Raw genomic sequence first — 15090 nt, 5'->3', positions numbered from 1 at the left:
ACACACACACACACACACACCCGTATATATATTTAAGGAAATATAGAATCATGAATCACAACGGGTCCTATACTACAAGGAGATTAAAGAAAGAGATAAAGGGCCTAAGTATAAAAAAAAAATATTTAAAGCCACTATTTTTTTGGTGGCAAAGAACTGGAAACTAAGGCATCACCATCATTTGGTGAACAGATAAATATATTCTAATATGTAAATGTAACGAATATGATTTTGCCATTAAATGAAGAAAGAGATAGTTTCAGAAAAACCTGGGAATACTTGTAGGAGCTGATGCAGATTGAAGTTAACAGAGTGATATCTCTTTCTACAGTGATAACAACATTTTAAAGACAAACATCTCTGAAGGATTTGAGAAGCTTGTCAATGCAGAAACCAACCACACGTCCAGAGGACTAATGACAAAGCAGCTACTTGCCTGCCTCTCATCAGAGAGGTTATAGACTCTCTGGTGCAGGAAAAGCTATCCATTTAGGGGTACACCCAATGTGGGAATTTACTTTGCTTGACATGCGTATTTTTGACTGGGAGCAGGCAGCAGTGAGAGGGAGAGAAAATAAATGCTCATTAATTGAAAACTATTTTTAACTTTTAAAAAGTTAATGCAAAGTATTTTCTAGAAGGAAGGCTCTAATAAAAAGGGGAACAGGTCAGGAAAGGCCTCATGTAGGAGGTGACTGAAGCTGAGCTTGGGATTCTAAGGTGTGCAGGTATGGAAGAAATGTGTTCAAGAACTGGGCAAAGACAGTGAGATGGGAGGTAGAATCGTGTGTGTGAGGAACAGGGAAAAGTCCCCTTTGACTAGACTATAGAGTGAGTGAAGGGGACTAATATATATTTGGAAAAGCAAGCTCTCAAAGCAAGCTTCAAATGTCAGATTACGGGAGGGCGGTGGAGGGGGGTGTTCTGGAGGCAATAGGACACCTTTGGAACTCTTTGAATAGTGGAAAGTCATTGAGTGTCCTATTTTTTAGGAATATCACTTCAGCAGCTATTGTGTAGGCAAAATTAGAGAGCGGAGAATTATGGGACCGCTAACTGGGGGAAAAAAATCAAAATACTCTATTATTTCTTCCCTCTTTGGCTCTTCTCCCTCATATGTTTGCCCTCCCAACCACCCCAGAACCTGACCTGGGGCACTTACTGCTTTGTGCTAACTAGCTACTTACAAAGGCTTAACATTCTACTTGGTATATTGTGCTTAACACTGGAAAGTTCCACCTGGAAATTGGCAGCAAGTGCATGTGGCCTGTTGGTGGTATCAGACTAGTTATCAACTTTGATAATGAGTCCCTTTTTCTCAGAACAAGAACTCCTGGTTTCTGGCGACAATGGAAGCCAGCTTTTGGAGAAGCAGAGATGATGAGGAATAGCAAGTAGGGTCTAGAACTTTTGGCCTCTTCATCACCACGTTTGGAACCATTCTAGCTAAATAGCTGATGGGATTTGATGACTTAATTGGTGGCTGGGTAGTGTCAGCATATCATATCTCAGATTCCTGATCAATCAGTCAGTCAATCAATACATTTCTATTAAGCATTGGCTATATGGCAGCTTGGACTGGACTTTGTGCTGGGAATACACATACCACCTTCCCCAGGAAATCAAATAATGCCTTCCCTCAAGGAGCTTCCATTCTGTCAAAGGAGATAGAAATATGTGAAGTATATACAGAATAAATACATAGATAGAAGATAAATCGTGGGGGTGGCGCTAGCTTCTGGAAGGATCAGGAAAGGCATTATGGGGAAGGTACTAGTGAGTTGTTTCTTCCTTGCCCCTCCAAATAAAACCCCAATAACTCACAAGGATGCTCTGTGTGTGTGTGTGTGTGGATACATCTATACCTCAGTATTTCAAGTTCATTTCAGTGGCCATTAAGCTCATCCAGGTCCGTGTTGGAATTAGAAGGTACATTTCTACGTGTTTGAAATATAAAGACAAAAATGAGGTACAATAAAGGAAAGGTATATGTAAAAGAAAGAGTAAAGAACTGGAAACTAAGGCATTGCCCATCATTTGGTGAACAGCTAAATACATTCTAATATGTAAATGTAATGAGTATGATTTTGCCGTTAAATGAAGAAAGAGAGAGTTTCAGTAAAACCTGGGAATACTTGTAGGAGACACAAGGAGGCTCCAGAAAGGGCTCCCGTTGGAGGTGGTGACTGCTGAGCTTGGAAGGGAACAAGGGATTCTCCGAGGCAGAGATAAGGAGAGAGAGCATTCCAGGAATGCAGGACAGAGGCAGAAATATTTGAGGAATGGCAGGAAGGCCAATTTATCTTGAATGTGGAGTTTGTAGAAGGGAGTAAAGGGCAACTAGCCTAGAGAGGTATCCTGGAGTCAGATTTCAAAGGCTTTTTCAATGTCAGAGAGAGGGCTTTGGACAGGGTGTCTCAAAAGTCATAGTGTAGTTTTAAGTTATTATAGTTTAAAACTGCATTGAGACTTTTAGTTGACCCTGTAGTAGTCCTAGAGACAACAAGGAGTCACTGGAGTTCCTTGGAAAAATAGATAATAACAAAATGCTGCCATTAATTTAGCGAAACTTTTAAATACATGTATTTTGTTAGTCACAGTAGCATCTATATACTTTGGAAACCAGAAATCTGTCTGCGTACAAGGCACATTCCTTATTCAGTCTGCAGAGTCCTCAACACCCTTGCATCTCTTTCAGCCTCATGCATGACATGTACTCATCCTAACAACAGGCTACCAAGGCCCAGAGGAATGGATGCTCCTCAAGGGCGAAGGCTGGTTTGGTTTTATTTTGTTTTGTTTTGTCTTTGCATCTTCAGCTCAGTTTGTGCAATTGAGTTGCATACTTATTGAACCAGATTTAGTTCTGGCAGGGATCTCCTAGACAACCTAGTTTAACTTCCTCAATTTTACAGGTTAGGAACTGAGCCCAGATCTCGGCCAGGGTCCTACAGGTTATAAGGAGCAGAACTGAGATTTGAACCCAGGCTGTCTCTCTTCTCGCTATGCTGTGTCGTCAGATTTGCATGTGGATTTGGAGACTCCTTGATCTAACTCTCTGCCCCATACCAGGATCCTCACCCTGTGCTTCCCCAAGTTGGGAGAATCATTAATCTAGGGAGAAAAGGGAATTGGTTTTGATAAAAAAAAAAACTGAAAACCCTTAAATGGCCCTAGAAGCCAAGCTCTGAAACAGTGACCAGGGTTAACAAAAGTCCTGACTGGATTAATTTATGCCCATGTTTGTTTCTTCTCTCTCTTACAGAGTGACTTGTGGTCTTTGGGAATCACAGCCATTGAAATGGCAGAAGGTGCCCCCCGTAAGTAAGGAAGTCTCAGCTGGGCAGGGTTGGGGGTAGAGGGGGAAGGGGAGCATCTGTGACTAAGCTAATGGTGGAGGGCTGCCAAGAGCTGCAATGGGCATTTCTTCTGGTACAGTGAACTGTGTATGGGATCAAGCTGGCGTGTTGGGATTGAAAAATTAAGGTTATATCCAGCAGAAGCTTGTTCATTATTGGCTGGTATGAAGATTTCTTTCTTCAGCAGAGAGAGGCAGAGGCAGAGACTGATGGAGACAGTGACAGGAACACTGACAGACACAGAGGGGCTGGTGGTGACAGAGAACCAGGCAAAATCCAATGGAGGCAAAAAGAAGGACAGAAAGATTTATGGAGACAGTGTTAGAGTCACAGACAGACACTGGACAGACTAACGGAGACAGTGATAAGAATCACAGACAAGACAAGCCACGAGACACAGACACTGATGGAGACAGTGATGGAAACATCAAAGGGCCTGGTGGTGACAGGGGAGCAGACAGAAAACAATGAAGGCCAAAAGAGAGACAGAGAGAGACGTAGGGACAGAGAGAGGTGGTGGGAGAGTGACAGTTAAGCACAGTGATGGAGACACAGAGGGACAGACAGATTGGTGGACAGAGAGAGAGAGAGAGAGAGATAAGCACAGGAGGGGGGGGGGAAGAGACTGATGGAGACATAAAGAGATGGAGGCACAACCAGAAACCAGTGGAGGTGCAGAGAGAGAAAAAGAGAAAGACTGATAGAGGCAATGATGGAGAGTGATGGAGACATAGATTAATGGAGACACAAAGAGAGGGAGATAGAACCTGATGGAGACAAAGAAAAGGAGACCTAAAATGATGAGTGAGCGAGATACTTGTGGAGTGATGAAGACACAGGAAGGAGATAGAAATTGATGGAGACAGAGATGAAGACATAGATAGGGCCTTTGGGAAGCGAAGAGATGGAGACAAAAGTGTACAGACTGGTTAAGGCAAAGAGAGGCAGAGACCAATGGAAAAGCAAGACCAATAAAGACCAAAAATGGCAACAGCGAAGACTTACAGTGCCAGAGAGATGGTGGCAGAGACAGAGGCAGAAAAATATGGAAAAAGAGAGAGAACAGAGGAAAATAAAATTCCAGGATGCCAGTTCTCTGCAGAAATTTAACCTGTGGGTGATTCTTGAGCCACCTTCTGCCCAAAAACTGTATCTTTAAACAAACAACAAATCAAATAACAAAGATTCTAATGTACAACTCAAGCCAATGTAAAAGGTAGACTTGAAGGCAGGTCTTGTTGACACACTCGAGCCTCATTGTTTCCATCCATATTAGATATCGATTTTGAGATTTCCCACTTGTATTAAAGTCAAGGTGGACAGTTCCACAGTTGGTGTAAAACTCTTCCTTCATCAGGACCTCTAGTGTTTGTACTACAAACTTTTCTCCCCTTAAAACAATTGGAGAGAATTGGCTGTCTCTCACATCAGACTGGTTATTAAAGTCATTCTGGTTTTGGTTTTTCCTGCAAAGCTATTACTGCCTCCTTATTACTTCATCTACAGTTGATAGACCCAATTGGCTGCAGAGTTGACCCTGCCAGTCACTGCCCATTACTTAGAAATGCCTGGTCCATGTATCATTGGCCAAGCTATAATTAATATGGGTACTTCACAATTGATGTAATATTTATAGGGCTTATGATGGCAATTGTTGTTCAGTCATTTCAGTCACATCTGACTCTTTGTGACCTCATTTGGCATTTTTTTGGCAAAGGTGCTGGTTTGCCATTTCCTTAACCTGCTCATTTTACAAATGAGAAACTGAAGCAAATAGGGTTAAGTGACTTGCCCAGGGTCACATAGCAAGTATCAGAGGTCAGATTTGAACTTGGGAAGATGAGTCTTCCTGACTCCAGGCCCAGCACTCCATGTACTATGGTGCCCTCTGGCTGCCCTATAATGCCAAAGTAATCAATAAATTACAAAATCCTACACCGTGTAGCTAGCACCCAAGCCTTAGCATCATTCTTGATAAGAGGTTATATTGGACTAAAGGAAAACTTTTGCCTATAGATTCTTGTCACTTCTAGGAAAAAAACGTTCACAGTCCTGAGGCATAAAAAGAAAAATTTGAAGAATCACAGAATTTTAGGGCTGGAAGGAACCTCATTGGCTGTTCCAGGGTAATTCAATCTGTATCCAAAATGTGTCCTGGTACCTGATAAGGGATCATCCAGTCTCTGCTTGATTACTAGATGATTGTTTAGGAAGACAGTCATGGGAGGAGGAGTGACTTTGGGACCATGTGACCATGGGAAGTTAGATGACCTGGGTTCAAATCCCACTGCTGTCACGTTCTACCTCTTTAACAGACGTCCCCTGTTTGGGCCTATTTCCTCTTATATAAAATAAAGGAATTGACTTAAATGTTTTCTAGTATCCTTTCCATCTCAAAACTATTATGACACTAGATGAATTTGGGAGGATGGGGTAACCAACCTGAGTAAAAGTAAATTTCACTGGAAGCTACAGTTTCATATTTAAGAATTAAGCTACTTCTCCAGCTTAATTCTTCAGCTATCATCCTTAATTTGCCATGCTTTGGGGGGCTTCCTGGATCCCAGCTGAGCCTTAAGTTTCAAGTCATGAAACATTCAGAATGACCATTTAGACCTTGCCTGGCATGGTTTTAATGGCAATAATGCCCCCCAAAGCAGCATTCCACCATTTTCATTCTAATGCTGTGCCACCCCCTCCCGCCAAAGTCCATGTAGATAACAGCATATTTGGATGAGCCTCAGAATCCCAAAATTGCAGCCCACATCCCACTGATCTTCCCAACCTCATGAAGAGGCTTCCAGTGTGGAACAATCCAACAATTTAATAAAAAAAAAAAAGCATGCGTTAATCGTCTGCTACGTGGAAGGCCCATAAGTCCAAACATTCTCTATGACTTGTCATTTCTCTTGAGATTGGATTACCAAATGGAAATGCGAATTAAATAATAGAGATTGGATTAATAAATGGAAATATGGCCTTGAATTTAAGCAAGAACATAATCATGATATTAATGGGGGATATTTTTATGGCACTTTAAAATTTGCAGAGCACTTTATGGAAATTATCTCATTTGAGACACTGTAAGAGAGGTAGCATTGTATGGTAGCTAGACAGCCAGCCTTGACATCAGGACGACCTGGATTCAAGTTCTACCTTGGCTTTATGACTCTGGGTAAGTCACTTGATCTCCATTTTTCCAAGCAACTTTCTAAGACTATAAAATGCAGAGTAGGTTCCTGCCTTCAGCTGGTAGAGAGAGGACGTTTCCCATACAAATGAAATCAGAGCTCTGGTCTGAAAAGCCACCAGTACCTTGTGAGTGGAAGTCTACAGGTATTTTATTTTCCATTTTGGTTGACTAGTTGTTGTCCGTTCCTGAAGAGGACCAAAATGACATCACAGATGAGAAAATGGAGGCTTAGTGAGATTTATATGACTTACCTAGAGGTCCTAGAGCTAGGGTTAGAGATTGGAATTTGAATCACAGTCGTCCTGAATTAATTCAACTCAACAAATGTTAAGCATTTTCTATGTGTCAGGTTTTAGGGAAGCAAAGAGAACTTGAACAATAGATTCTACCCTCGGGAAGCTTCTATTCTATCGAGGGGCCATACTATGTACACAGATAAGTAAATACAAGTTGTCATATGGCCCTGTCATTGCAGGGGGGAGGGATTTGGGGGTCACTTGGACCCCACTAATGTTCCATAAGAATGAAACCCCATACAAATGCTGAGAGTCTGACACATTTTACAACAAGATTCGGGCTTTTATTCAGTGACCAATTGAGCCCCCCATCTCTGCTTTATCTCTCAGTTTGGCTGTAACTTAGGCTGGAGGCTCAGTGATTGCTCATAACAGACAAGCAGCCAGGCAGAACCCAGCTTCTTTAAACGGGAGTTTTAAGGAGAATGACAAACAGTAAATATCCATATGGGATGGTAATTTTCAAATGTTACCTATTCAAAACCTCCTTGAATTTAATGCAAACTCTTATTTTCAACTTTTACCATGTCACAGAGAGGATATCAGGATTGCACTTGTAGTCAGAAACACTCAGGGCTCAACTCCCATCCCCTACATTTCCTAGCTATGTGACCTTGGGCAGGTAGATGTCTATGGACCTCAGTTTCTTTCCTTCATAAAGTGTGGTTAATAAGGCCTATATTACCTACTTCACATTTTTCTTTTGAGGCTCAGATGAAATAAGGCACATAAAGGGCTTTGAAAATTTAAAAGATTTATATGAATGTTGGTTATTGTTTTTAATTCTTCCTGAATGGGAGCTCACTTATGCTTTCCACCCTGGGTCATCTGGTTGTCTTTGGGCAGGAGCATCATTTGGGCAGAAAGGAAGAAAGAAAACACACATTCATTACGTGTCTACTCTGTGCCAGGCACTGTGCTAAGGACTTTATAAATATTGTCCCATTTGATCCACTCGATAACTCTGGAGAGTAGGTGCAATTATTACCCTTATTTTATAGTTGAAGAAACTGAGGAAGACAGGTCAAGCAACTTTCCCAGGGTCACACATCGACTCAGTGCCTGAGAAAGAGCCTTATACCAATGGTAACCACAGAAGAAATGCATTTGTTTATCTGTTACCAGTTCTGAGGGTCTCTTCTTGCATATTTAAACCATAGGATACTCAAGCTGACCTTTTGCCTCCCAACGTGACTGATGCCTTTTGTTGTCTCTTTCAGCTCTTTGTGACATGCATCCCATGAGAGCTCTGTTCCTAATTCCCCGGAACCCTGCCCCGAGGCTGAAGTCTAAGAAATGGTGAGTCTGATTCTCTCATACTTAGGCAGACACCTGAAGAGCTTGTCCCTACGTGATCCTTACAAACGACCTCAAAACCATGTGTCTGCTGGTCATGATAATGGCAGGGACTGACTTTTCCCAGATGATTCCCTCTGATCATTCATTTGTTCTAGAATATTGGTTCATCTGATATGTTTTCAATACCTACTATAACAACAAAATTAATAAAGATTGCTAGCATTGATGTAGCTCTTCAAAGTTTGAGAAGTGTTATGTGTGTGTATATATATATATATATATATATACATATATATGTATATGTAGACATATGTTTGCATGTGTATAAATAATCTTATAAGGTAGGTGCCATTATTATCCTTAATCAGTTAATAAGCATTTTAAGCTCTTACTATAAAATTTATAAAGTGCTTAGCACAGTGCCTGGCACATAACAGGCTAGATACTTTATCCAGTGCTAGGGATGCAAATATGGACAAAAAGAAAGATAGGCACTGGTCACAAGGAGCTTATAGTCTAATGTATGGAGACAATACATAAAAGGGTGCAGGGCCTGGGGAGGGCCAGCTACCCATAGAGAGAGATGGGGATGAAATTCAGAGAGTCAGAAATGGAGTGAGCGGAGAGATGAAGAAGAAGAATGCCCATGGGCGCATCATCAACATGAAGGTTCCAGAAGGAGCTACCCAGTGGGAGAAGGGACACTCAGGGCTGGAGGGACGCTCCAGGATGAGAAGGCAGCTGAAGCAAAGGAGCAAAGTCCAGAGAGTCGGAAACGGAGCCGGGGGAGGAATGGGATTTTATAAATAAGGGAACTGAGAGAGATTAAGTGGCTGCCCAAAGCAAGCTTGGACCCCTTGTACTCTCTTGCTTTTGTCTATTCCAGAAGTGTCTATTCTAGAGTCGATTCCAGTTTTGAGGCCATATGTAGCCCTCTAGATCCTCAAGTGTGGCCCTTTGACTGAATCTAAACTTCATAGAACAAATCCTCTTGATAAAAGGATTTGTTCTGTGAAACTTAGACTCTGTCGAAAGGCCACACCCAAGGACCTAGAAGGCTACATGTGGCCTCAAGGCTTCAGGTTCCCTACCCCTGCTCTACACCTTTAGCTGTTAATGTCACTCAAATGTGACCATTGGACAATGATGGCAAAATGAATCCTGAACTTGTGAAAAATGTCAGTGTATCCATTGGTCAGCGGACAAAGCATTTGTTGAGTGCTTTTGTGCCAAGCAGCGTGCTAGACCTTGGAGATACGGTTACAGAGAATGAATAGGCCCTGGTTAAAAAGAGCTGATGTGTAGAGGAGGCAGCATGGCACAGAGAACAGAGGGCAGGCATTGAAAGTAGGAAGAGCCAGGGCTTTGCAGGCCTATGAGCACTGTGCCTCTAGACAAGGCTGTGACCCCTTCGCTGCCCCATGGTAAAGCAGGGCTTCTTAACCTGGAGTCCAAGGCCCCCATGAGGTCTATGGATAGATTTCATAGAGTCTATCAACTTGGAAAGGAAAAAATGAAATGTTTATTTCCATATAGTTGGTTTCCTGTGTAAGCCTGTGATTTTTTTTTAAATTTTAGACATTTAAATACTTGCTTTTGAGAGGAGCTCCATAGACTTTGCCAGATTGGCAAAGAGGGTCCACGACACAAAAAAACAATTAAATATCCCTGATCTGTAACTTACAGACAGTAGTAACTGTTTACATTTCCAAAGCCCTTTAAGGTTTGTAAAGCGCTTTACATATATTTTCTTATTTGATCCTCACAACAAGGCATGAAGTAGGTGCTATTATCATTTTTATTGTATAATTTCTACTGTGCATTTACAAATGAGGAAACTGAGGCTGAGAATGGGTAAATGACTTGCCCAGAGTCACACAGTTAGGAAGCATCTTTTGAACCTGGCTCTTCTTGATGCCAGGTTCAGCATTCTGTCCATTATACTAACCATACTGCCTCAAACTTGCCAGGCTCTATCTTTGGAGGGAGTTTTCCCAGCAAGGGTGGCTTATACCCTGTGAATCCGCAAATCTGGATGAAAAACAAACAAAACAAAATAACAGCAACTACCAAAGCCCCAGCCTCTCGCTCTGCAACTTCTCTTCAGTCACTAAACTTCTCTGGACTTTAATCTCATCATTTATAAGATGGGGCGGGATGGGAGGGAAGGGACAAGATTACGTTTAAGGTCTGAACATTCTGTACAAACATTTAGTTAACACTCCTCTCCACACACTGGGATTCTGTCTAAGCTGCTTAACCATATTCAACCAATCCATGGCATGTCATCCAAGGCGTGACTAATTTCCTAACGTCATAGGATCACCACTGGTATTATTTCTTAATGTAAATCAAGCCTTAGAATCACTCAAAAGGTAAACAACCTATATTGAATTGCTTGCCTTCTCATTGAGGAAGAGGGCAGAATTTGGAACTCAATTTGCTTAAATGTTAGAAATTATTTTTACATGTAATTGGGAAAAAAGAATCATTCAAAAGGATGCTTTTTAGTTAGTAGAAAGAATGTTGGAGTCCAGGGACCTGAGTTTGAATCTTGCTTTTGCCACTACCTTTGTGACCTTGGTCAAGTCAGCTTCCCTGGGCCTCATCTAGAAGATGAGGTTGGAATCTATGGCCCCCAAAATACATTCCAGACCTACCTATCCACCGTGGTAACAAGAACATTTATTGAGTGCCCACTATGTGCCAGGCATTATGCCACCTCTGGGGATACAAAGACAAATGAGCCCCAGTCCTCAAGAAATGTATATATATAGTTGTCGAGTCACTTCAGTTGTGTCCGCATTGGGGGTTTTCTTGGAAAAGATACTGGAGTGGTTTGCCATTTCCTTCTTCAGCTTATTTTATAGATGGGGAAACTGAGGCAGTCAGGGCTAAGTGACTTGCCCTGGTTCACACAGCTAGAAAGTGTCTGAGGCTGGATTTGAACTCAGGAAGAGAAGTCTTTGTGATTCCAAGCCCAGAACTTTGTGCACTGTGGCGCCACCTATCTGCCCATATGTGTAACAGGCACTTAATAAATACCTAGTGGTTCATCGATTGGTTGGTTCTGATGGGAGGATACAAAATGTATACAGAGATGAGTAAATACCAAGTATGGACAAAGTAATTTCAAGGGAGATACAGTGTAAAGACTGGGAGATGTGGAAGGATCCTTGTGCTCTAAAGATAGGGATTTTCTCAGACAGAAAGGAGGAGGAATGCATTCCAGCCATGGGGCACACCCTGAGCTAAGGCATAGAGAAAGAATGTCATGAGTACAGGGAACTATTAGCAAGTCATTGTAACTGGACTAATAGTTCAGGAAGGAAGGTGATATGATTATAGGATCATGGATGCTGAGCTGGAAGAGCCCCCAAAAGCCAGCTAGGCCAATCCTCTATTTTACAATTGAGGAGACCTTGCTGAAGCCTAGAAAGCTTAAGTGACTCATCTCATATCCCACAGGTAAGTAAACTGTCAGAGGCTAGACATGAACCCAGGTTCTCTGAGTACAGAATTGGGGAAATACGACTGGAAAGAAGGGGTAGGTAGACAGAGTATGGAAGATTAGGGAAGGACAAGCTAAGGGTTTTTTGTTTGTTTGTTTGTTTCATCCTAGGAGCAATAGGGAGCCACTGAGAATTTTTGAGTAAGAGAGTAGCAGATTTTTCAGAGTTCTGCAAGGTCTAGAGAGGTACGCTTTCTCTAGGCACCATGGTAGACCTTGAAAACACAGAGAAAGAGTTGAGATGGAGGAACCACAAGGCAGAGGAGGTCTGCCCAGTCTTCCACGCCAGACAATATCACTGACATTGCCAGCAGAGAGATAGTTCTTTGGAAACAGCATGAGTTGAATCTTTGTTGTAATCATTCCATCCCTACAGAAGCTTGTGATGTCCAGCTTGAGAAACTAAATTCCAGGAAATCAGGCTGACTTTTCATCTTTGAGATTTTGAAAGAAAGAACAAAACAAGATTCACATCACTTCGGGGAGATGAAATTCAAAAGTTGGCTTCTAGCTAGAGGTAGTACCAGATCTGTCCAAGCCCACTTCTGCCCACACCTTCCCTTCCTCACTAGAGGAAGGTCATCTGAGATACATCTCTACTGGTGCAGGGAGAGGGGTAAGAATGTCATGGTTTTGTGAAAGGCCAACTGGACCAAAAAAATAGCCTAGTAATTTGCTATTTCACATTAAAGATTTGGCATCTATGACTGTTTTTTATTATTATTATTGGCTTTGACCACATGACATTTGACTTGGCTCTCTCTTCTTTGCAATAGAAGTCCAGTTTTTAAATGGAAAAAGTCATTCAGAAGAATAATTTATCTGGAAGAACAAGAATTGTAGTGAGATGAATTGAGTGGGAAATTTTCTTTCAAAAAATTGAGAAAGAAAAATAACATGGTAGTGTTTTGAAGGAAACTAGGCCACTGAGGAAGGAAAAAAGAAAGGAAATAGAATCCCAAAGTACCACAGATGTTGTTTTGTTACTAAATGTTCTGTGGTTGTGTGAGGTCAAAGGCACCTGAATCCTCTGAAAATGCACAAGCTTCAGTTGCAGGTTGGCCAGAGAAGAGCAGAGAGTTGCTGGTCCTATGTTAACTGTCTATCTGGAAAGGGGTGGGGGTGGGAGGATCAAGACCATGCCCCCAGTATCTAAGGCTTATGTGGAGCTTGCTGCCTACTAAAATCCTCAGCTTTTCAGATGAACTTTTCTCTAGTCCCATTTACTCTATCTCACCCTTAGGAAGTCGATTTGCTGAGCCCTAGTATAAGTCTTGACATTTTGCCCTATTAAATTTCATGTTGTCATTCACTTTATTTATTTTTTTATTTTATTTTACTTTTTAGGTGGTTGGGGTTACGTGACTTGCCCAGGGTCACGCAGCTAGTAAGTGTCAAATGTTTAGTCTGAGGCCAGATTTGAACTCAGGATCTCCTGACTTCAGGGCCGGTGCTCTATCCACTGCGCCATGTAGCTGCCCCATGTCATTCACTTTAGCACCATGCTTGGGCCTCCCAAGATCATTCTGAATTCTGACTCTGTCTTCCAGCAGGTTTACATTCCCTCTCTTTTGTGGCTTCAGTGCATTTGATAAACACGTTGACAGCATTTTCCAGTTGATTGTCTAAAAGTCTGTTGGAGGGCTGGGCTGGCAGATTCACCTCAGGGTCTAACCATACTCGGTCATCCTATTTAAGACATAGAGAGATATTTTGATGCTAGTTGGAACTTTTTTCCACCTTAAGGTTACTAATCAAAACATGTCATCCAAGCCAAAAGGAAACACGACATGCTTATTCATACCTTTGGAGAACCAGTGAAAGTTCCCATTTGTGCTCCCAAAGCCCCCAATGTCTTGGCCTGCTAACACACTCAAATCCAAATGGAGAGTGAGTGGAGTTAGGTTCCCATGAATGTGACATGCCCACCGAGGTGCAGCCATGCAGGCCACATCCTTGTCTTCTCATTATTTTCCCTTTTATTATCACCACTGAAAGCTTGTTGCATCTCTGAATGGGCTTTGAAATGATCAGACTGATGTGACAGACTTGTGATTAAGCCTTTCTTCTTTAGGCTGGCCCAGTCTTCAGTCTCCTGGACAGGAAAGGGTCAGGAGTCAAAGGACCTGGGTTCAAAATCTCCATCTGCGATTTCCTATGTGACTTTGGGCAAGTCCTCTTAATTCCTTATGACTCATTTTCTTCGTTTAATAAAATGAGGGGATTGCACTTGATGAATTCTAAGATTCTGACTCTATGGCTCTAATTCTATGATCCTTTGATCCCAGGTAGGCTGGAGTCAGAATGAACTGAGTTCAAATCCACCTTTTCATAGTGCCTGTCACATCATAGGCATTTAATAAATATTAGGTATTATATCACTACACAGTAGGTGCTATATAAATTTTTATTCCATTCCCTGCCTCCCCCTCCAACTGTGAAATACCAAGCAGATAATTTTTTTTTACTGTGAGTCTCAGTTCTTCCATTGGCAAAATGAGGCTAATAATAGCAACTAACTCACAGAGTTGTTGTGAGGATCAAATGTTCTAATGTATGTAAAATGCTTTGCAAGCCTTACAGTATTATGTAAATGGCGGAGGGAGGGGTTGTGCTGGGTTGTCAGATACACTGCCTAGGAAAGCCGGTAAATGTCTTCTGGGGAAGCAAAGAAAATGATAACATTTCATTTATTGCAATTTAACTATATCAAGTTTGGCAGCAGCAATTTGGCTTTGGGCTTTGTTGAAAAACCTTGAGGCTTTTCCGCCATGAAGTGATTTTAAGAATGGTCGAGACAATAATGGAGAAAGGGTCAGACTTGGAATTTGGAAGATCTGACTTCAAATCCCATCTCAGAAACCTACTGGCTGTGTGATTTTGGGCAAGTCACATAGGTAACCTCTCAGTTTCCTCATCTGTAAAACTGAGATGATAACAATAATAGTATCTACCTCATAGAGTTGTTTTGACAGTCAATTGAAGTGATATATGTGTGTATGTCATACACACATATATGTGTATAGATATATATATATATATAAACACAAAAAAATTCACAAACCTATTATTAAGTAGCACCATCATCATCATCATCATCATTCCAATGTAAGGGCTCATTGGCTGTCTAATGAACTGTAAATTTCATGACGGCATGTTTCATTTTTGTTTTTCTCTAGTACCTAGTGCCAGTGCTAGGCACATTTTTTTTTTTAGACATTTTGTCTGGACCTCTGATTTCATTATTATAATGTTTTCTCAATGAGGAAACTTCCTTTGCTCATGCAGATGGATGAGTCAGTTACTCAATAAACATTTGTGAAGTATAGGCTATGTACCAGGCACTGAATTAGATACTTGGGATACAAATGCAAAAAAATGAAATAATCCCACCTCTCTGAGAGCTTAAATTCAATAGATTAGCAGTGTTTC

The 15090-nt window shown here is 41.5% G+C and overlaps 1 protein-coding gene across 10 annotated transcripts in view; it reads left to right on the top strand.

The window, feature by feature from the left end:
* TNIK (TRAF2 and NCK interacting kinase) overlaps positions 1-15090 on the top strand; it is a 415562-nt gene that overhangs the window by 256859 nt on the left and 143613 nt on the right. For all 10 annotated transcript variants that reach the window (XM_020980386.2, XM_020980405.2, XM_078147460.1 and 7 more), the window contains exons 8-9: positions 3266-3320; positions 8069-8147. In XM_020980386.2, the coding sequence (XP_020836045.1) occupies positions 3266-3320; positions 8069-8147 (134 nt within the window). The remainder of the gene's footprint in view (positions 1-3265; positions 3321-8068; positions 8148-15090) is intronic.

The sequence above is a fragment of the Phascolarctos cinereus genome, unplaced genomic scaffold (assembly GCF_003287225.1).
Source record: "Phascolarctos cinereus isolate Bilbo 61053 unplaced genomic scaffold, phaCin_HiC Scaffold_7;HRSCAF=346, whole genome shotgun sequence".
NCBI classification, from domain to species: Eukaryota; Metazoa; Chordata; class Mammalia; order Diprotodontia; family Phascolarctidae; genus Phascolarctos; species Phascolarctos cinereus.
This window is presented reverse-complemented; position numbering and strand designations above follow the sequence as displayed.